The sequence below is a fragment of the Pollachius pollachius genome (genome assembly GCF_949987615.1).
Source record: "Pollachius pollachius genome assembly, chromosome: 18".
Classification (NCBI taxonomy): domain Eukaryota; kingdom Metazoa; phylum Chordata; class Actinopteri; order Gadiformes; family Gadidae; genus Pollachius; species Pollachius pollachius.
In genome coordinates this window covers 5,243,257-5,266,060 of record NC_136951.1, presented here as the reverse complement: position 1 = coordinate 5,266,060, position 22,804 = coordinate 5,243,257, and the positions used below count along the sequence as shown (strand labels likewise).

Below are 22,804 nucleotides of genomic sequence, written 5' to 3'. Positions count from 1 at the left end.
AGTCTATTTTACGTCAGTTTAACCTGACAGATCGCTAGCGGGAGAGATTACATATCATTAACAAACTGCACAGTTCTTATAATATGTTATTATAACATCTTAGGTACTTTCAAAGGGGATCCCCCACACTGTCACACCTCTTAAATGAGAGAGTAGCTTCTGATCGTACGTGGGTTGTGAAAATACCCAGCATGCAACATCCCATCGGTTACGTCAAAACAGTGTTGGGGGTAACGCGTTTCAGTAACGATATTACTTTTGTTGGGTAACGAAGTAAAGTAACGCATTACATTTAAAATATCGGTAACTACACTACCTTACTATACTATAGTAACGCGCTTTCCTGCGTTACCCAAGCCATGTTTGCCTGCGTGTAAAGTTCTGATCTGTTGTGGTGCGTGCATGCGTCCTGCCTGTGTGTGCAGCGCCTGCTTGCCTCGGCACTTTGCCATAACGATCGATTTGAGTGACGTAGCTGCTCGTGCGAAGGAGTGTTCAAGTGTTGGAGCGCAGAACCAGGTGACACAGAAACACCGGCTGGTTGCAGGGTTCATTGTAGAAGACATGCTTCCCCTGTCGACTATTTAATCGCCCAGATTTAGAAAAATACTAGATAAAATACCCGCCACTCGCAAGCCATTATCCGACAGGCAAACATTTTCCCATTACCTGAACAAGTGTCAAAATTATTTTCGAGTCCTCCCTGGATCATGTGTCCACCACCGCGGACATTTGGTCCGCCATCAACAAAAGTTATTTAGGAATGACGGTGCACTGGATAGACAGCATTACTTTAAAACAAGGGCGTAACCATGGTTTAGACATTGGGGGGGTCCAATTTTTTATTATTATTTGTTAAGTGCATTGCCTACAATTCTATATTTATATATGAAAATGTGGACATTTAGAACATAGTTTCGAGGACTACATTGACCATTTGAATTCACATCTAAAGGAATAGTGTAATCATGTAATGTCTGCCCCGCCCCCCCCCCCCCCCACACACACACACACACACACATACACACACACACTTTGTTTTGGTTAGTTGCTTACTGACCTTAAACACACCTACCAATTACAATTATGCTCTTCCAGTAGTACTGTAGCAAAAAGGATAGCTTCCAATGGAAAAATACCACAAACCCAAAGCATGTTTTTTTAATGTTATTTTAATTAGGACAACTACTGATGTACTTTTGTGATGTACAGACTTTAACAAAAAAATTTGCTGAGGACTTTTAATTCCAGGGACTTGCACAAAGCATGAAACTTAAAATCTTGATTTTTACTATAAAAAGCAAGTCTGATTATTTACACTGAAAATTATTTACATTGACTGGAACACAGAAGAGAAATGAACATGGGATGTCTATGTAGGTGTAAAAGTGCTACAGCCAAAGGAAAGGCAGCATAGGACTGAGATGGAAAAGTATTAACTAAATAAATGACCCAAAAACCTGGAGGCGTTCATTATTAAGCTCAACTAAGCTCTGACAGATCTGTTTCCTGTCCAAAGCATCCAACTTTTCCTGATGAACATGGCAAATGGCAACGTTGTTCAGCCGGGTCTGCGTCATCATGGTTCTCAGCCATGTCTTCAGCCGTCTCAAGGCGCTGAAACTTCGCTCTGCCTCTGCTGAGGAGGCAGGAACAACCATCAGCAGTCTCAAAAGGATCTCGACTTGCTTGAAAAGATGTCGCACCTCTGGCACCATTTCCCGGAAAGTGTCTGCTACCTCTGAGGAAGTTGTACAAGTGTAGTTGGCCTGGAACATTTTCAGCTGCACTTCTAAAGCCATGGCATCCAACTCTGGGTATTCATCCACAACTGCATCAATGTTCCCAGAGATGAGTACATCCTCTAATTTTTGCAGTCTTTGAAGCCCGTCCTGGCTGAAGCGCTCATTGCATTGCACCACAGCAGTGTCCAAGGTATTGTAGTACTGCATTCTGTAGTACGCTTGGGCAGTGGAGTGAGAATGTGATGTGGCTGGACCAGTGAAGCGCTTCGGAGGCTGCCGCACATGAGGCATCTTGATTGGCTGCAGATTAAGAGATGTGACAATCTGAGAACCTCTGGAGTACAGCCAGTCAAAGTGCACTTCAGATCTTTTGGCCTGGAGGCCTCTTTTCACATGGTCTACAGCAGCCAGCATCCCTGATGTAGTTTGGCTTCTCTGCTGCAGAGAAATGTTCAGCTCCTCCATGACAGCCATGACATCTTCTGCCAGAATGATGCCGAGAATGGTATTGCCCCTCAAAAAGCTTTTGTGAAGGCCACTGGCTCTTGCAGACATTTCCATCGTGGTGGATTGAGACATCTCTTCTGTGGCTGTGAGCACAGATTCATATTGTGAGAGGACAGAGCGCATGGCTGGCGTTCGGACTGTCCATCTGGTGGGGCAGAGAGGCTTCAAAGATGTATGCGTAGCTGTTCGATCTGACTTTGCTACAGCTGTGAAGATAGCCTTGAACTTCCCAGACTGATTGAATAAAACGCCCAACTCATGCACTAACTGCATTGCATCTCTTATAACGGGGGCGGATACACAGGCAGCTTGGGTGATCAAATTGACACAGTGTGGCCCACAATGAACATATACTGCAAGAGGCTGCTCTTTCTTGATATGAGCCTGCACACCTTGCATCCTGCCAGACATATTGGCTGCCCCATCGTAGGTTTGACCTCGTAGCTGTGAAAGTGGGAGATTTAGGCGAATCAAAACATCTTTAGCTACACTAGCTATGTTTTCTCCAGTTGTGGATGTGACCTGATACAGGCCTATGAATTCCTCTCTGGGCTGCAAGTTTTTGTCAACAAAGCGCAGACAGAAGGACTCTTGCTCAACTCCTGCTGCATCCTGTGTCCCATCAATTATAAGGGAAAACTGAACCACTGGCAATGAGTGGATTTCCTGTGTTATTTCGCGTACAATTGTGTTGCTGACAATTTGAAGGACCTCATTCTGAATTTTGGGGCTGGTGAAATTGTTGTGCCGCTGAAGCCAGCTTGAAAGTTCTTCATCACCCTCTGCCTTGTACTTAATTAACTGGTGGAAGTTGCCCTCTTTGTTGTCATGCCCCCTTAAAGCATTGCCCTGTCTGGCCAAGCACATCACCCCCCCCACAATCTTCAAGAAACTATTCCTGGCCACCTGCTGCTGCTTTTGCAACTGAGAGGAAAGTTGAGTACTGACAGGCTGTTTTTGGTGCAAATATGTTGTCACCGCTGCTGAATGGCAATCGCTGTCTTCATGTTCAGAGAACCTTTGGAGAGCTTTTTTCCAATTACTGAAACCAGTGTTGATAAAAGCACCATCAGCCTTACTGGCTAAAGCGGATTTCTGTTCTCCAAAATATTTGGAACAATAAAAACAAAGCACACCTTTCAGTGAGGGACTGTAGTGAAGCCATTTGTACTGCCTAAACCAACTGTCCTGAAATTTGAGCGTTTTATTTTTCAGGGACTGAGTTTCGATAAAGCGGGTATTGGGCTGGTGTGGGCAGGTACCAAGCTCCTCCTTATGCTGATCTAAACCACTGCCTCCTCTGCCTGGCTCTGTCTCTCTTTCCCTGTCAGTCTCCTGAAATATAACGTGTAGCGTTGGAATTACCTGTATATTTTCACTTATCATACACAAGATGCAGGTACCTGTAATGCCTTACTTAGCTTCATACTTAAAATGACTGTCTTTGTGCAATACTAAATTGCATTATATTTCACATTCATTCCTCACCTGATCATCTGCATGTCCAGAGCATACCCCTGTCTGGCCACTGCTTTCAGCCTGCCTCTCTGCCTCCCTGTCTGTCTGTGCTGCCTGCATTGTGACCACATGTCATTATGTTATCAGAAGAACAGTGGCTGACCTTCGTGATCATTTTGGTCTATATACTCTGCTTGTATTAGAAGTAGGCTACTTTTATGTATTGCTGACATGTAGGCCCAGTTTATAAACAATGTTGTAAGGCTGTCTAGTCTCACATTCAAAATTCTCACCTTATCACCTGCATGTCCAGTAGGGCTTTGACTTTTGCCCAAAAATCATATTCGAATTTCGTTTGTTTATTAATATTAATATTCGAATATATTCGAATATTTATTAATAATATTTTGACCATTAAATGCCTTCAGTAATACCTGGGCTGAATCCGAATACTTAGTACATACTATTTATGTTCAGTGTCTATGTCTACTACTTGACGGTCTACAGCTATGCGTAGAACGCCTAGAATGGTCTTCTACAGCTATGCGTAGAACGCCTCTTGCGTGTTCCAACGGTTTATTATGTTTCTAATAAATCCCTGTCTAATCAATACTTCATTCACTGCCTCTTCCGTGGTCGTTACAATATTATGAATAGACTGCATCGGGTTCTCCGACGTCTCTCCCTCTTGGCCTGCCCATAAAAGGTTCGAATATTAAGGGCTGCCTAATATTCGTTCGAATTTTGATTTATTTTTTTGATATTCGAATTATATTCGAATCACGAAGTTCGAAGTCAAAGCCCTAATGTCCAGAGCATGTCCCTGTCTGGCCACTGCTTTCAGCATGCCTGTCTCTCTCCCTGTCTCTCTGTGGTGCCTGCATTGTGACCCCACGTCATTTTATCAGAAAAAACAGCGACTCATATTTTAATTAGGCTACTCGTTTTATTTACTCACACATTTAGCTCGGTATCAAGCTACTAATTGTCTGGAGAAAAAAAAAACGTGTACGCTCGGCTGCTGGTCCAGTTTTATCCGCTTTTTAAGTAACCTTAAATTGTCCGTTACCTCCTCTCCAACACGTTAAATAACGTTACTTACATTCAAATGACTCACCTGATCACCTGCATGTTCAGAGCACGTCCCTGTCTGGCCACTGCTTTCAGCATGCCTGTCTAGGCTGTCTCTCTCCTTCTCTCTCTGTGCTGCCTGCATCGTAACCATGTCATTTTATCAAAAGAACAGCGACTGACCTTCATGAGCTATATTTAATATTCTGCTTTTACGAGGCTACTCGTTTTATTTGCTTACTCAAAGCTCGGTATCAAGTTACTTACTGTCTGAAAAAAACTCCGTATGCTTGGCTGTTGGTCCAGTTTCTTCTGCTTTTTACGTACCGGTAACCTCAAATCCTCCATTACTCTTTACTTTCTTGGCTCTCACTGAAGAAAGAGTGTGGGGTAACCATGACAACGCAGAAAGTCGCGAGGTGGTTTCAAACTAAATCGCACAAGTGTACAATTAGGAGGGGGGATTCTTAACAAACGGAAATAAATTGAAAATAAATAAGACATAACAAGAGACCGATCCATTGACAGGGTTCATAAAAAGAGAACATGTCATATATTTTACATTTTATCCTGCTGTATATTGGGGGGGACAGGTTAGTATTTTCTCAACATTGGGGGGGACACGACCCCCCCAAAGAATGCGTGGTTACGCCGTTGCTTTAAAACTTGAGAAGGCTGCTCTTGTCTGCAAGAGGGTGAGAGGAAGACACACTTACGATGTCATAGCTTGCGAAATAGATCAGGTTCATTCAGCCTTTGGACCACATAAAGTAACAGCATGTGTCACCGCCGCTTACGTGTATTTCTGTTTTAATTGTATGGGATAAAGTGACTTTTTTATATTTTTCATTGACCACTTAATTTTTGTTCTCATGTTTCCCAAATGCTACGGATTGACCATTCACCATAGCCTACTTTATCCTGTTTGTGGATTTTACAGTGAGGCATTTCTTTGTGCAGACAGGGATATTGTTCTTTCAAATGTTGTTATATGCTATTTTGTATAGATTTATACAATAAACACTAAGTGATGATAGGGCTATGATGTTTGTTCATGTATCTACAGTAAATTAAGAAACGGGAAAGTAAAGTAATAAGTAGTGAAGTTACTTTTCAAATGCAGTAACTAGCAAAGTAATCGCATTACAATTTACATAAGTTACTAGTAATAAGTAACTAATAACTACCCCAACACTGCTGCAAAACAATAGGAAACAGTTTGATCGATCACTAACGACATCAATGGTCCAATTTATCCGAGATTTTGAACCCATAAATAATCCATTAAAATATTGAGATGACTTCATTTTCTATCCATGTTTCCTGTCCTCAGGTCCGGATACCAAGCTGATGCAGAACTCTGGGAAGACGGTGTTCAAACGGACCAGCATCGACGGCCTCATGAACGTGCTGGTTCTTTGTGTAGGTCTCTCTCACACACACACACACACACACACACACACACACACACACACACACACACACACACACACACACACACACACACACACACACACACACACACACACACACACACACACACACACACACACACACACACACACACACACATCCCCTGTTGTTACAGGCCGGCATGTGGCTCAGAAGGTAGAGTGGGTTGGCTGGTAACTGGAAGGTTGCTAGTTCGATCCCCGGATCCTCCTAGCTGAGTGTCGAGGTGTCCCTGAGCAAAACACCTCACCCTGACTGCCCCTGACGAACTGGCTGTTGCATGGTGCATCTGTGCATGAATGTTTGGGTGAATGTTAGGCAATGATTGTAAAGCGCTTTGATTGGCCACTGGTTAGCAAAGCGCAGTATAAATGCAGTCCATTGACAGTTCTCTTTTGTTAAATAATGCACTGAGGGCTTTTGATGTATCAATAAAGTTGGAGTGCCCTTCTCCTCTCCAGATCTTTGGCTTCCTGGCCGTGATGTGCAGCATCCTGGCGGTGGGTAACGCTATCTGGGAGGTGAGAGAGGGCTCTGTGTTCACCGCCTTCCTCCCGCGCCCGAGCGGCGTCAACGCCGGATTCTCCGCCTTCCTGGCCTTTTGGTCCTACGTCATCATCCTGAACACTGTGGTGCCCATCTCGCTCTACGTCAGGTTGGTTCAGAAGCCCCCTGGTGGTGGAAGATATAATTACTTTATAATGATTAGTGTTTAATTTCGAGGAGGATTCCAATTTCTTGATTTTTTTTTAGTTCTTTCATGTTAAACTTGTCATTTGTGTGGTTCTTAGAATAGTAACTGGTCGTGAAATTGTCCATTAAACCGTTGATAGCTTTTTTGAAAATAGGCTATATTTTACTCTGTGCTCATTAACAAGGTTGGGGTTGGACGCGCTCTACTTCATTTCTATCTTTCTTTTAATTTTGTATTTATTTTCTCTATTTCTACTATCTGCTTAACAAAGTATTGGTTTGCAACAACCAGCATTGTTTTAGCTGAGGTTTTAGTTATTTTTTGGGACAAAAACGATCACTGAGATAGCGTGCGACACAGACAGTGATGGCAAAAGTCATGCCTCCTCACACAGTGGCCTCTACTAGATGCTGGATCTGTTATCAACTTTTACAGAAGATAACTTCTTGAAACCAGGTTTCTTCAATGGAGCTCAAAAGAGATGCTTTGGATGACACGACGCTCTGGACTACACAGGAATCCATCTATGTTACAGTTACATATTTGGTTCAAAGAGTATATTGTTGGACCTGTGTAGCACGTGTAGCACTAGACCCTGCCAGCCACACCCAATAAGTGGCTTTGCTGGGCTCCTCTGACACGCAGAACAATGGTAGACGTTGTAGCACCAGTTGATTGCAAGTTGGCAAAAGGTAACCCGCAGAGCAGGGGGTACATGCTACATGCTGACATGACACACATGAGAGGAGAGCTCTCCTCTCATGTGTGTGTGTGCGTCTGTGTCTTGATTATCTAATGCACCACAGGTGTGCAGCCTCACCCAGCCCCAGAGTCTAATCAGCCTGACTCAGGCCAGGTGAGGCAGCTTCAACCCGTCAACAAACACGCATCTGTGTCCCAAACGATTAAAATGCTGCCTGAATATGCAGCATCGGGGAGAGGTTGACTCATGGCTCACTCTAATGTTTAGAACACACGCTGCCTGCTGAGGTTCCTCCAACGAGGCAGGTTTTGAGGCAGAGTGAACATATCCTTGGGTTGTCAAGATGTCCCACAATCCCCTGCACCTGCTCAAACTAAGAAGGAAAAAAAAGTCTATATAAACTTATATAAACATTGTCATACAACAAAATTAATTAATAGAAAAGAAAACATCTGCAAAAAAAATAGTCAATGTATTTAAGATTTAGCAGAAAGCAAAAGCAAACGTAAAAGTCTTTAGTCAAATTGGTCTCAGAAGATCTTAGTGGTCTAGAAGGCTTATTTAGTGGAATCATATCAGTTAAATATTTTGGCCCTAAACCATGTAGGGATTTATAAGTTAGCAACATGATTTTAAAATCAATTCTCTGACCTACAAAGCTAAATGAGGATAACATTGAAATCTTGAGATCATTGAAAACATTGAGTTGGGCCTCAAAACAATAGGGACTCCCTTGATTTCTTGGACTCAGATTCGATTTAAGTCCCACATTAGCAAGGTGACCAAAACAACCTCTTTTAATTTCGGTAACATCGCCAAGGTGCAGCCTGTTTAAACTCAGTTGTATGCTCATGCTGAAGAACTGATCCAGCCTCCCTAACTGACTCACTGACAAACTGTACACCCTAAAGAGAACTTCCATGTTGGAGAACAATGTTGGCGCTGCTGCCTTTATTAATTATTCCCCTAAACTGTCGAGTAGCTTACCTCAAGAAATGATCTTCCTTTTTCTTTATTTTGCACTGCAGTGTGTCATACTTTGCTAATGCTTTAGACTCTAAAGTCTAGGGGTTTTGCGCTGTATTGTACAGCACTTTCATACTGATGAATGCAGCGGCATTCTCTGTATGAAAGATGCTACATAAAAAAGCTGATCTAAAGTTATCATCCTCATTATTTTCATTATTAATAATCATTTAATATAACGATTGATTTGCGTGTGTTTGGGTGTCCCACCTCAGTGTGGAGATCATCCGTCTGGGCAACAGCTTCTACATCGACTGGGACAGGAAGATGTACTACCCCAAGAGCGACACCCCGGCACAGGCCCGGACCACCACACTGAACGAGGAGCTGGGCCAGATCAAGTACATCTTCAGTGACAAGACCGGGACCCTCACCCAGAACATCATGACCTTCAACAAGTGCTCTATCAACGGGAAGTCCTACGGTAGGAGCATCGGGGAGGTCTCCCACCTCACGCGGGAATAGGTTGGCAGTAGCTCAGGAGGTTGCTAGTTCGATCCCCGGCTCCTACTAGCTGGGTGTTCGAGTTGACGCCTCACCCTGACTGCTCCCGACCAGCTGGCTGTCGCCCAGGGTGGTTCACTCTACCGTGAATGTGTGAATGGATGGTTGTAAGATGCTTTGGATTAAAGCATCAGCAATATCCCTAAAATGTAGGTGTAAATCGAATATTGGGTTTTACGGTAACCATTCAATCATATCATTATTGATAAAAAAAATTGGAGAATATACCAAAAATATTGTCCAATTTAGTTGAAAACACACGTTTGGAGGTATTGGTAGAAACCTTATTTATTTTGTTGAAGATACAGCATTTGCACTTTTTTCAAAATGCAGAAATATATACTTTTGGGTTGAAAACTTAATGAATTGATATTTAAATAGTTTTTTTCCATCTCCCCAGGGGAGCTGGTCGACTTTTCGGGACAACGAGTTGAAATTACGGACGTAAGCTGTACAATTCTTCCCCATTCATGCGAACATCGCGAACTACAGCTTGCAGTGTTAGTGTTAAAGCAAAGCGGTGTTAAAACCTGCGGGGAAAAATAAAGTACTGAACTGAGCTGAGCGGTCTTCTGGTGACTACAGAAAACCCAGACGGTGGACTTCACGTGGAACGAGCTGGCCGACCCCAAGTTCGTGTTCCACGACCCCAGCCTGGTGGAGCTGGTGAGGGAGGGGGACCTCACCGCCGGGCACTTCTTCCGCCTGCTGGCGCTCTGCCACACCGTCATGCCCGAGGAGAAGACGGAGGGTGAGGAGGACCCGCTCGGGTGGGGGGGGGTTGCTCCGGAGAGGGCTGCCGTTAGCATTAGCATCGTGTATACAGCCTGCTGCTGTTTGATCTGCTGTGGTGATCGTTAGCGTGTTTCAAGAATGAAAAGGAGAAAACGTTATTGATTTGATGGGTCCGGAGACCAAAGTAAATCAGATGCCCTCATCAGCATATGTGCACGAGGTGACCGTGCCGGGGCTTTCTCCTAAAGGTGCCATGTAAATTAATTATTAATTACATTTGACATGATGGATATCTTATACAATTAAAACATAATATAGGTGCATTTCAATGAATTAGAATATTGTGGAAGAGCTTCGTTTCAATATTTCAATTTAAAAAAAGTGAAACTGATATATTATATAGATTCATTACACCAAAAGTGAAATATTTCAAGCCCTTATTGTTATTAAACTTGATGATTAATCAGCTCATGAAAACGGTTTTCATGAATGAAAAGACTGTATGAGTTTCACTTTTTTAAATCGAGTTAAGGAAATGCATGAAATAACTTCTCTACAATATTCTAATTGAGATGCGCCCGTATATACCAACCACCAACAGCAGGAGGAGGAGGTTGGTGAATCCAATGAATCCCTGCGCCCCCTCCTCACCCACGGTGTGTTTCAGGGGAGCTGTACTACCAGGCCCAGTCCCCGGACGAGGGTGCCCTGGTCACGGCCGCCAGGAACTTCGGCTTCGTGTTCCGATCCCGAACCCCCGAGTCCATCCGCATCATGGAGATGGGCCAGGAGGTGACCTACGACCTCCTGGCCGTGCTGGACTTCAACAACGTCCGCAAGAGGATGTCCGTGATAGGTGAGACAGGACCACATGTTAGACAGGCGGAGGAGGGCGATAGGTGAGACAGAGCCACATGTAAGACAGGAGATAGGTGAGACAGGACCACATGTAAGTAAGGAGGAGGAGGGAGATAGGTGAGACGGGACCACATGTTAGACAGGAGGAGGGAGATAGGTGAGACGGAGCCACATGTAAGACAGGAGATAGGTGAGACAGGACCACATGAAAGACAGGAGATAGGTGAGACAGGACCACATGTAAGTAAGGAGGAGGAGGGAGATAGGTGAGACAGGACCACATATAAGACAGGAGGAGGAGGAGGAGATAGGTGAGACAGGACCACATGTAAGACAGGAGGAGGAGGAGGAGATAGGTGAGACAGGACCACATGTAATAAAGAAGGAGGAGGGACATAGGTGAGACAGGACCACATGTAAGACAGGATCAGGGAGATAGGTGAGACGGAACCACATGTAAGACAAGAGGAGTTACTTTTAATTAATCCAAATGCTCATCTAAAGATAATATAAACAAGAACATAGAATAAAGGTTAAAAAAATAGTTTCTCAAAAAATCAGAAGTGTTCTACTTTATCTTCTGTTTACTTTTATCGCGTCAAAATAGCTAGGGATATGAAATCAAATAAAGATGAAATGTAATAAATGCAAAATATAGTAGAGGTAAAGATGAACCCCCGCCCCACTCTAAACTTAGTGTTAAAGGTGCTATAGAGGGATTATCAGCCTACGTCACTCTACGTCACTCCCCGCTCTACGCGCATGTCGTTAGCAGAAAGAGACGAGAGCGACAAGAGCCGCAATCATGTCTTGTTGTGCAGTTGGTTGCACAAACCCTTTTAATAAGACTGATTATCCAATTTATTCTACTTCTTGCTTGCCAACATAATAAAACAATTCAAATACTTTAATAATTATGCTTTTTCTTATTCGTATTGCATGCTTATTAAATGCCTACTCTGTTTGAGTTCATCTCCCTCAAAAAGTAGTCCCCTTTAATTACGATCGATCAAACATGTTTTTGACACCTCGAAGGGCATTATCCCACTTATACCATGGTCACTTGCCAAAATAAAATTAAGATCATTCATTTATATTTTCATGCTTTTTACAATCAAAATATAAAGTTTTTCACATAAATAGGATGGACCGTAGCTACGACTTGGCAATGGGAGGTATTCTAGTCCGCTGAGCTATGAGCCAGAGAGCTAACGTTGTGGATTGTACATATTATGATTCTAAATTCGTCCCAGCCTTTATACCACAGATACTCTAGGGTCTATAGCATATAACCGCGTTGTCTGATTACAGTTTAATTCATTTTTCACAATTTACCAGCTCTTGTTTTGAAGATTAATCACCGCACCATTCGTTTCAACGGGATTCGCGACGGTCTATACTTTCAACATAAAGTGTTCATATTTATAATTCGAAATTCGTCCCAGCCTTTATATCACAGATACATAGGGTCTATAGCATATAACTGCGTTTTCTGATTACAGTTTAATTCATTTTTTACAATTTATCAGCTCTCGTTTCAATGGGAATCGCGACGGTCTATACTTTTAACATAAAGTGTACATATTTATAATTTGAAATTCATCCCAGCCTTTATACCACAGATACTATAGTGTCTATAGCATATAACCGCATTTTCTGATTACAGTTTAATGTAACAGTAAGCTGACAAAATCGCTAATTAACACCGCAACTGCAAATTAACCACACAGAGATAACCATGGCAACCGGTCAAACAAATGTTCCTTTTGCCATCATTCTGCGTGCGCATCCGCCGCGTTAATAAACAAATAATCCCCCTTTACAGTTGATAGCATTATTATGAATGCTGTTCTAACCTCTATCTGCGTGTGTGTGTGTGTGTGTGTGTGTGTGTGTGGTCACCAGTGCGTAGCCCCAAGGGTAAGCTCATCCTGTTCTGTAAGGGGGCTGACACCATCGTGTACGAGAGGCTCCACCCTTCGTGCTTGAGGCTGAAGGACACCACCACCACCCATCTCAATGTGAGTAGGAGTACCACAGGATCAGTGAATTGGGCATCGTTATGTACTGAAAGAATCCAACAATGACTGTATGTGTGAGGACTTTTTCTCTACTTTTTCTCTATTCATTGCTTTATCATTCAAATATTTTAAGTAAAGTACAGTATGTTGTAGAAGTTCACGCTAAATTAAGCATTCTTATATGTATACTCAATATATAGAGAGATATATATCAATATATATATCTCTATATATATATTATATATAATATTCTATTCCCTTCTGTGAATTAAAAAAACAATTATACACGCTTTAACATTATCAGAATCAATATTTACTGTGAATATTCACAGGTGCATCTCAATAAATTAGAATATTTTGGAAAGTAAACCCATATGTTAAACAGATTCTCAACCCCCAAAGGTTAATATTTCAAGCCTTTATTTGTATTAATCTTGATGATTGTGGCTTACAGCTCAAGAAAACGCAAAATTCTGTAAAATTGGAATATTTCACTTGGGAGTTTCACTTTTTAAATTGAATTATTGAAATGATCAACTTTTCCACCCTATTCTAATTCATTGAGATGCACCTGTATGAATAACCAGCCTATTTACTGTGGCAGTACAACAGCTTCCCTTAGTTCAATGCCTACTGAGCACTGTCTTGTGTGTGCGTCCAGGAGTATGCGGGGGACGGGCTCCGCACACTGGCCCTGGCCTACAAGGACCTGGATGACGACTACATGGAGGACTGGCGACGGCGCCACCATGAGGCCAACATCGCAATGGATGGCAAGGAGGAGCGGCTGGATGAGCTGTACGAGGAGATAGAGAAAGACCTCATGGTCCGCTGACTCACTTTGTTTTACTTCTGTTTGATTTCATCCATTATGAAGCAGGATAGTCTCGCCGTCGGTTCATGTATTTTGAAGCTGAAAGGTTCTGCGCTCGAGACACCCTGGGTTCGAAACATCATTTTTAAACTGAATCTGGCAGAGAAGAAGAAAGACAGCTACATTGTCCTGCAACCGTTTTGATTACAGCTTTAAGTTTAAAATGTATTCATATAAATATCTTCTTTTTTTTAGGGTTTTTGTGGAGCAATTGTGCTGTGAAGTGGGTACATAGGCTTTAACAGTGTACACTTAAAGGTAGAGCAGTTGTTCCTGACTCCAGTGTGTGTTGTGGTTCCAGCTACTGGGAGCGACCGCGGTGGAAGACAAACTCCAAGATGGCGTCCCACAGACCATCGAGCAGCTGGCTAAAGCCGACATCAAGATATGGGTGCTGACAGGGGACAAACAAGGTGGGGAAAAGAGATCAGCAATAATTCATTACGCACATTATTTAAATGTTTTGATCGCCAAACTTGCCAACAGTCGCAGTTCCCAAGCAAACCCCGGCAAACTCCCTCAAACAGAAGGAGGCACCGGGCCATCTGGTGGGATTGAGGTTCTGGGAGGCTCCGGAAGGCTCCGGTCTCAGCATGTGTGTGTGTGTGTTGCCACAGAGACGGCGGAAAACATCGGCTACGCCTGCAACATGCTGCGGGAGGACATGACGGAGGTGTTCATCGTCGCGGCCAACACGGCTGAGGGGGTGCGAGAAGAGCTGGAGTGAGTAGGAGCGAGGAGAGAAACCAGGATGGCCACCCAACATGGCTCCCTATGATACCCGGCATGACTGACTGACTCCCCTGTCCTCCTGTGTTGCAGGAAGGCCCGGAGGACGATGTGCCCGGACGCTACTGATAAGCCGGTGGTGGTTGAGTCCCGGGCAGGCCTGTTCTGGCGCCAGAAGACCAGGAAGGTGGAGGATGAGGCTGTGAACGGAGAGTACGCCCTAGTCATCAACGGACACAGCCTGGTACGGGAGGCAGCTTGTAAAATCAAACTACCGGGATGTCGCTGCTAAGAAGCTAAATTAACTTTTCATGTGTTGTGTTCTACAATCTTTTGGCTGATCCTCTTTTGATCTCGGCAACTTTCTCTCATTCTTTTCCGCCCATCTTTAAACATCTTCCTATGCATCCCCTCGAAGGCAATGCCATTTATTTCCTTAGGTCCATTTCATAGAGTAACCCCAAAGCGCACTAAAGCATAAAGAAAATCCCTAAAGCAAAACTGTAAACTTTAAAATGAAACACAATTGCGAACATAATGCTCTCAGTGGTCAGCCAACATGTCTAAATCAACATTTAAACTCTGGGAGCGGCTGTCCCTCAAACGGTTCCTGTAGTTGGTTCGTTCCCGGGTGTGTTGAGGTGAGGTGTCCCCTAACGTCAACTGCTCCTGGCATTCGGTTGTTGCCTTACACGGCTGACCCCACTGTCGGCGTGAACGTGAGCATAAACAGGGGGAATGTGAGGCACTGGTTGTGAAGCGCTTTCAGTGGGTGTAAATTCACTCAAAGTGCGACGTAACCACATTCCTTTTCCTGTTTGCAAACCTCATTACCCACAATCCCCCTCCCAAGGCGTACGCCCTGGAGAAGGACCTGGAGCTGGAACTGCTGCGGACGGCGTGCATGTGCCAGACGGTGATCTGCTGCCGGGTCACGCCGCTGCAGAAGGCCCAGGTGGTGGAGCTGGTGAAGCACTACAAGCAGGCCGTCACGCTGGCCATCGGCGACGGAGCCAACGACGTCAGCATGATCAAGGGTGAGACTGGGGGGAAGCCCGCCACCTCGTGGGATAACCTGGGGGAGGGTTTGGATACATTCCCCCAATGGAGGAGCCTTTTTATTTACATGGCACTCGACCAAAAGTTGATCATTTCTTGTGCAACTTTTTTTTTTAAAGTAAGATAATCCCATATCTAAGTGTACGTTAAACATGTTCAATTCTAAACAAACCTTCCTCTCCATGACTCCGCCCCCACCCCTCTCGTTTCCCCATCCTCTCTCTCCTCGCCCCACCCTGCTCTCTGCGCCTTGTCCTCTCTCTTTAAATGGCCCCGCCCCTACCTACACAACTGCCGGAGGAGCTGAGGACATCACAATCTGTGACACCTTTAAAGGAAACCCTCAAACATACCTATTTAATACAGTTTTCTCTGAATCCCTTTTATTTATTTTTGATTATTTGATTATTCTATTGCAAAGCACCTTGGATTGCAATTTTGTACGAAAGGCGCTATATAAATAGTTTGATTTGGTTTGATACGTATGCTCCGCCCCCTCTAGCGGCCCACATCGGCGTCGGGATCTCCGGCCAGGAGGGCATGCAGGCCGTGCTGTCCAGCGACTACTCTTTCGCCCAGTTCCGCTACCTGCAGCGCCTCCTGCTGGTGCACGGCCGCTGGTCCTACCTGCGCATGTGCAAGTTCCTCCGCTACTTCTTCTACAAGAACTTCACCTTCACCTTTGTCCACTTCTGGTACGCCTTCTTCTGCGGCTTCTCGGCGCAGGTGAGTGTGAAGCGTGGCGGAGTGGATTCAAAGGGGTCATCTGGTTGTGGTCCGACGTTTTTATTACCTTCTGTCATTCACACTTTGTCCAGTAGGTGGCAGCAGAGACCAGTCGGTTTTCCTGTGTAGCTAGCTTTAGCAGTAACTTGTGGAGGAGGTGGAGCCTACTTTGTGGCCTGTGCCTCTAATGATGAAGAATGACTGAAACTAAGGACACGTTAAACAGCTAAATTCCCAATGAAGGCCCTTTTGAACCTGAACTAACATTCAGCTAATGAAATTAACAGTTAAATTCCCAATGAAGGCCCTTGTGAACCTGAACTAACATTCAGCTAATGAAATTAAGCCATGTGTTTGTGTGTGTTTTTGTGTGTGTGTGTGTGTGTGTGTTGTTGTGTGTCCTCCCCTGCAGACTGTGTACGACGAGTGGTTCATCACTCTGTACAACCTGGTCTACACGGCTCTGCCAGTCCTTGGAATGAGCCTCTTCGACCAGGTACGTCTGTCAGAGCACAGGTCCCGCCTTTAACTCACAACCATAACGAAGGATAGTGAAGATGGGATGTGAACCTCCACTACTCCACCCCAACCCCCGCTCGGAGGTCTCGCCTAAGGCGTAATTCAAAGCCTGTGCCTAGGGCACCGAAATGGCCAGCGCCGGCCCTGGGTTAACATCCCATCTTGACCAGACTCTCGTACTTCATTTCATTTGTACAGAGAGTCTGGACCTACTCAATTGACAAACGTTAACTCACTTGAAGGCGGGTGTCTGTTGAAGTTTAAAACGATTGGATCTGCCCAGTGCCACTCTGGATCTGCCATAACCAATCGCTAACGTTTGGCCGGGAATCACGTTGCGCGCAGGCTGTAAACAAACCAAACACCGTGCGTGAAGATGTCCGTCAACGAGAGCTGACTTTAACGTCATTGTTCTCAGCCACTCCCTATGTTGGCTGATTGGACGCAGAAAATCTAGACAGAGAAAATCCACTAACATACCGCAGACCCAGACGTAGTACTGAAGGGGAATTCAAATTGAGCGGAAGTAGGGCAGAGCCAGGCTAGCTGGTACTACTACCACTTGAACACTTTACACTTACATTTTATTATTATTATTATTATTATTATTATTATTATTTATTATTGTGATCTATGGTGCTACTTATTTTTATTTGGACTTATCTTTATTTACTTGATCTTGTATTGTTGCTGCTATGTGTCTGCTGAGGAACCAAGCGAAATAATTGTAATCTTGTGTACAATAAGCTGTAATAATAGTAATTCTGATTGTGATTGTTGGTTCCCTGTGCGTGCAGGACGTGAACGACCGCTGGAGCTCCCAGCACCCCCAGCTCTTCTCCCCGGGGCAGCTGAACCTCTACTTCAGCAAGAAGGCCTTCGTACGCTGCATGATGCACAGCTGCTACAGCTCCCTCATCCTCTTCTTCATCCCCTGGGCTGCCATGTACGACACGGTGCGCGACGACGGCAAGGACATCGTGGACTACCAGTCCTTCGCCCTGCTGGCGCAGACCTGCCTGCTCATCGCTGTCACTATACAGGTGAGGGTTGCTTCATTTCAATAATTGTTCCTATACGTTTGTTTCAAGCCCTCCACATCATAACGTTACAGCATCGCCACCACCGCGGGAAACTCCCGCAGCACACAAAGTACTTTCTAAAACAGATAAATGGCTACCGTAAATAATAGAATAGAGGCGCCACAAATTTAACTTAACAATGGTGAGAATGCACGGGGAGGTAAGGGCATAGGTGAGGTCGTACTGAGGTCATGTCACATACAGGGGAGGTAATGAACAGTGAGGTCATATACAGGGGAGGTAATGAACAGTGAGGTCATATACAGGGGAGGTAATGAACAGTGAGGTCATATACAGGGGAGGTAATGAACAGTGAGGTCATATACAGGGGAGGTAATGGGCAGGTGAGGTCATATACAGAGGAGGTAATGGGCAGGTGTGGTCATATACAGGGGAGGTAATGAACAGTGAGGTCATATACAGGGGAGGTAATGAACAGTGAGGTCATATACAGGGGAGGTAATGGGCAGGTGAGGTCATATACAGAGGAGGTAATGGGCAGGTGTGGTCATATACAGGGGAGGTAATGAACAGTGAGGTCATTTACAGGATGATTTAATGAGCAGGTAGGGTATGCAAAGGGCAGACAATGTACAGGTGAGGACTCACAGGTTAAATCATATATATGAAATCATATGCGTGAAAGGTGTGAGCTGAGAGTGACCTGTTATCTTTGTGTTTGTCCAAGCTGTCTCTGGACACCCACTATTGGACAGCGGTGAACCAGTTCTTTGTGTGGGGCAGTCTGTCTGCTTACTTTGCCATCACCTTCACCATGTACAGCAATGGCATGTTCCTCATCTTCACCTCCACCTTTCCCTTCATTGGTGAGTGATGTGCCCTCTGCTGGTAACGGCCCGTAACAGCATCTCACAACCGCAAATACAATCATGTACCATATGAGCTGAGGAAAGGGGTGGTAATGTCAGCTAGTGTATGATGAGAGGAGCGGAGATGATGTCAGAGCATGTGGGAGGGGTGGAGATGATGTCAGCGCATGTGAGATGATGTCAGAGCATGTGGGAGGAGTGGAGATGATGTCAGAGCATGTTTGAGGAGTTGAGATGATGTCAGAGAATGTGGGAGGGGTGGAGATGATGTTAGAGCATGTTTGAGGAGTTGAGATGATGTCAGAGAATGTGGGAGGAGTTGAGATGATGTCAGAGCATGTGGGAGGGGTTGAGATTATGCCAGAGCATGTGGGAGGAGTTGAGATGATGTCAGAGCATGTGGGAGGAGTTGAGATGGTGTCAGAATGTGAGACGTGTTGGGGTGATGTGGTTCCTCGACAGGCACGGCCAGGAACTCCCTGAACCAGCCCAACGTGTGGCTGACCATCCTGCTCACCTCCATCCTCTGTGCTCTGCCCGTGGTCGCATACCGCTTCACACTCATCCAGCTGTGGCCCACCATCAACGACAAGGTACAGGCTACAGGACTATACGATAAGAACGATGTCAACTATACTCTGTATGTATGTACTGTATGTACTATATTCTAGATATGTACTATATTCTAGATATGTACTATACTCTAGATATGTACTGTATGTACTATATTCTAGATATGTACCATACTCTAGATATGTACTATGTAATATACACTAGATATGTACTAAACATACTATACTCTAGATATGTACTATGTAATATACACTAGATATGTACTAAACATACTATACTCTAGATATTTACTATTTAATATACACTAGATATGTACTAAACATACTATACTCTAGATATGTACTGTATGTACTATATAATATATATATATATATTATACTCTATATATGTACTGTATGTACTATACACTAGTGATGTACCATACTCTGATTTGTACTATATGTACTACTCTAGATACTGTATGTACTATATTCTATATATATATTATGCTCTAGATATGTACTGTATGTACTATATACTAGATATGTACTATACTATAGATATGTACTGTATGTACTATATTCTATATATATATTATACTCTAGATATGTACTGTATGTACTATATACTAGATATGTACTATACTATAGATATGTACTGTATGTACTATACTCTAGATATGTACTATGTAATATACACAAGATAAATACTATGTTCTATACCTTAAATATGTTCTGCGTATGTTATACACTAGATATGTGCTGTATGGTCTACACACTAGCTATGTACGCAGCAAATGTCCATGCCACCCTCCATTTAGGTGACTTACTTTGGGCTCCTTCAGACAAAGGACGCAGGGTGGGGGTGTTAAAAATGGGTGCATTGCAAAGGTGTGATAATGAACATGGAAAGGGTGCTCCGCAGCCATCCGAGTGTGTGGGGGGGGCTGGTTTAACCTACGCACACTGATACTCAATGTCTCACCCAGCCCCAGAGCCCAATCGACTCTGCCAGGGGAGGCTGCATAAACCAGCCATCATCCCCACACACTCCCACCATGTACTTTATACAAGATGTGTGTGCATGTACAATAACGAGACCATACACTAGATAAGATGCTGGTAGGTGGACAAGTGCCTGGGTTTATGTTTTAGCTGACTATAGCGAAAGTGTATAAGACCCAACTGTTTTTATTATTTTCCTTCTCATCTTCTCCCACCTCCCTCTCCCTCTTCCTCCTCCTCCTCTCTCCCACCTCCCTCTCCCTCCCTCCCTCTCCCTCCCTCCTCCCTCTCCCTCCCTCCTCCCTCTCCCTCTTCCTCCTCCTCCTCTCTCCCACCTCCCTCTCCCTCCCTCCCTCTCCCTCCCTCCTCCCTCTCCCTCTTCCTCCTCCTCCTCTCTCCCACCTCCCTCTCCCTCCTCCTCCCTCTCCCTCCCTCCTCCCTCTCCCTCTCCCTCCCTCCTCCCTCTCCCTCTTCCTCCTCCTCCTCTCTCCCACCTCCCTCTCCCTCCCTCCCTCCTCCCTCTTCCTCCTCCTCCCTCTCCCTCTTCCTCCTCCTCCTCTCTCCCTCCTCCCTCTCCCTCCCTCTCCCTCTCCCTCCCTCCTCCTCCTCTCTCCTCCCCTCTGTCTCCCTCCTCCTCCAGGTGAGACACAAGGTGCGTAAGGAGGCGCTGCCGGCCCCTGCTCCTCGCCGGCCCCCAGTCAGACGCATCAGCACCCGGCGCTCCGGCTACGCCTTCTCCCACGCCCAGGGCTACGGCGAGCTGGTCACCTCCGGCCGCTTCCTCCTGAGGCGCCCGCTGAAGACCCGCACGGCCCTCCTCTTCCCCCAGTCCGACTCCCCCCTCTCCCAGGGCCAGCCCCAGCTGTACCGCCCCATCACAGCCCTCAACAAGGTCCCGGAGGAGGAGCAGCCCGCTCAGCGCTCCTAGGGGACGGAGGAGGAGGAGGCACAGTGCTCCTAGAGGACAGAGGAGGAGGCACAGTGCTCCTAGAGGACAGAGGAGGAGGAGGCACAGTGCTCCTAGGGGACAGAGGAGGAGGCACAGTGCTCCTAGGGGACAGAGGAGGAGGAGGCACAGTGCTCCTAGGGGACAGAGGAGGAGGCAAAGTGCTCCTAGAGGACAGAGGAGGAGGCACAGTGCTCCTAGAGGACCGAGGAGGAGGCACAGTGCTCCAAGAGGACAGAGGAGGAGGAGGCACAGTGCTCCTAGGGGACAGAGGAGGAGGCACAGGGCTCCTAGAGGACAGAGGAGGAGGAGGCACAGTGCTCCTAGAGGACAGAGGAGGAGGAGGCACAGTGCTCCTAGGGGACAGAGGAGGAGGCACAGTGCTCCTAGAAGACAGAGGAGGAGGCACAGTGCTCCTAGAGGACAGAGGAGGAGGAGGCACAGTGCTCCTAGGGGACAGAGGAGGAGGCACAGTGCTCCTAGAAGACAGAGGAGGAGGCACAGTGCTCCTAGAGGACAGAGGAGGAGGAGGCACAGTGCTCCAAGAGGACAGAGGAGGAGGCACAGTGCTCCTAGGGGACAGAGGAGGAGGCACAGTGCTCCTAGGGGACAGAGGAGGAGGCACAGGGCTCCTAGAGGACAGAGGAGGAGGAGGCACAGTGCTCCTAGAGGACAGAGGAGGAGGAGGCACAGTGCTCCTAGGGGACAGAGGAGGAGGCACAGTGCTCCTAGAAGACAGAGGAGGAGGCACAGTGCTCTTAGAGGACAGAGGAGGAGGAGGCACAGTGCTCCTAGGGGACAGAGGAGGAGGCACAGTGCTCCTAGAGGACAGAGGAGGAGGTGTAGTAAGGAGGAAGCAGTATGCTCCTAAAGTATGGATGAGAAGTAGGTGAATCTGGAGGTGGAGGTGGATGAGGAAATGGACTAGAAATCTTCCCTTATGGGGTCAGGGTTGTCTTTGCGGTTAGTGTGTTTGTAAACTACGTCATTATAATGGGAAAGAGGTGTAGTAGACACATTCACAAAGGGTAGGATAGTGTATTAGTTGGGACGTTTGACTCCCAGCTGAAAAGGTTCTGGGTTCAAACCCCAATGTCTGCTGACTAAGTAGGCATCCTGCTCCTCATTGGCGATTTGAGAGAATTTGTTGGTTGGTCTCGCTGAAAGCAACTTTCTGCTTTTATGACCAAATAGATTTGAATGACTAACGCAAGAACGTGTCTCCAGCGTGTCTCTTTGTGGACACTCCCCCTGTGCACAAATCCTTGTTTTAATTTCCTTGGCAGTATGGACTGGCAGAGGAAAGATTTGACAGAGAATTTAGCTCAGAAAATGTGTGTGTTTAGGGGGGAGGTTTACCAAATGATTACATTTCTTGTGCCTTCGTAACGTTAAACAAAAAGTATATCAAAATTACTCCAAGGTATGGCATTCAAAATGACCTCACCAGGATATTCTAATGTGTCATGGTACTGGATTGATTTAATTCCAGCTAAACGGTATTGGGTTCCAACCCCGTCCACACCAGCACCCCTTACCCCTAACCACTGCCCCATCGTTCTAGTGACAAGAATTGAACCATGTCACACTCAATTGACACCAATCCAGCCCAGAAGAAGCCCGGCCCAGCATTAGGGTTTCTGATTCCGTGTCAGCTTCTATCTGTTATTCGTGTGTCGTATGGAAGTACCGTCTTTTTGGAATAATTT

At 45.5% G+C, this 22,804-nt stretch overlaps 1 protein-coding gene across 1 annotated transcript in view; it reads left to right on the top strand.

The window, feature by feature from the left end:
* Positions 1-21,279, top strand: part of atp8b5b (ATPase phospholipid transporting 8B5b) — a gene marked incomplete at its 5' end in the record, with an annotated part of 29,603 nt that extends 8,324 nt beyond the window's left edge. Inside the window, 18 exons of the mRNA XM_079755898.1 lie at positions 6,115-6,203; positions 6,695-6,888; positions 8,872-9,080; positions 9,561-9,604; positions 9,746-9,911; positions 10,563-10,751; positions 12,659-12,774; positions 13,436-13,600; positions 13,950-14,061; positions 14,266-14,371; positions 14,471-14,621; positions 15,231-15,414; positions 15,939-16,162; positions 16,575-16,658; positions 17,479-17,724; positions 18,452-18,590; positions 19,056-19,186; positions 20,790-21,279. Coding sequence (XP_079612024.1) covers positions 6,115-6,203; positions 6,695-6,888; positions 8,872-9,080; positions 9,561-9,604; positions 9,746-9,911; positions 10,563-10,751; positions 12,659-12,774; positions 13,436-13,600; positions 13,950-14,061; positions 14,266-14,371; positions 14,471-14,621; positions 15,231-15,414; positions 15,939-16,162; positions 16,575-16,658; positions 17,479-17,724; positions 18,452-18,590; positions 19,056-19,186; positions 20,790-21,077 — 2,837 coding nt within the window. The 3' untranslated portion in view covers positions 21,078-21,279. The remainder of the gene's footprint in view (positions 1-6,114; positions 6,204-6,694; positions 6,889-8,871; positions 9,081-9,560; positions 9,605-9,745; positions 9,912-10,562; positions 10,752-12,658; positions 12,775-13,435; positions 13,601-13,949; positions 14,062-14,265; positions 14,372-14,470; positions 14,622-15,230; positions 15,415-15,938; positions 16,163-16,574; positions 16,659-17,478; positions 17,725-18,451; positions 18,591-19,055; positions 19,187-20,789) is intronic.
* Between the last annotated feature and the right edge of the window lie 1,525 nt (positions 21,280-22,804).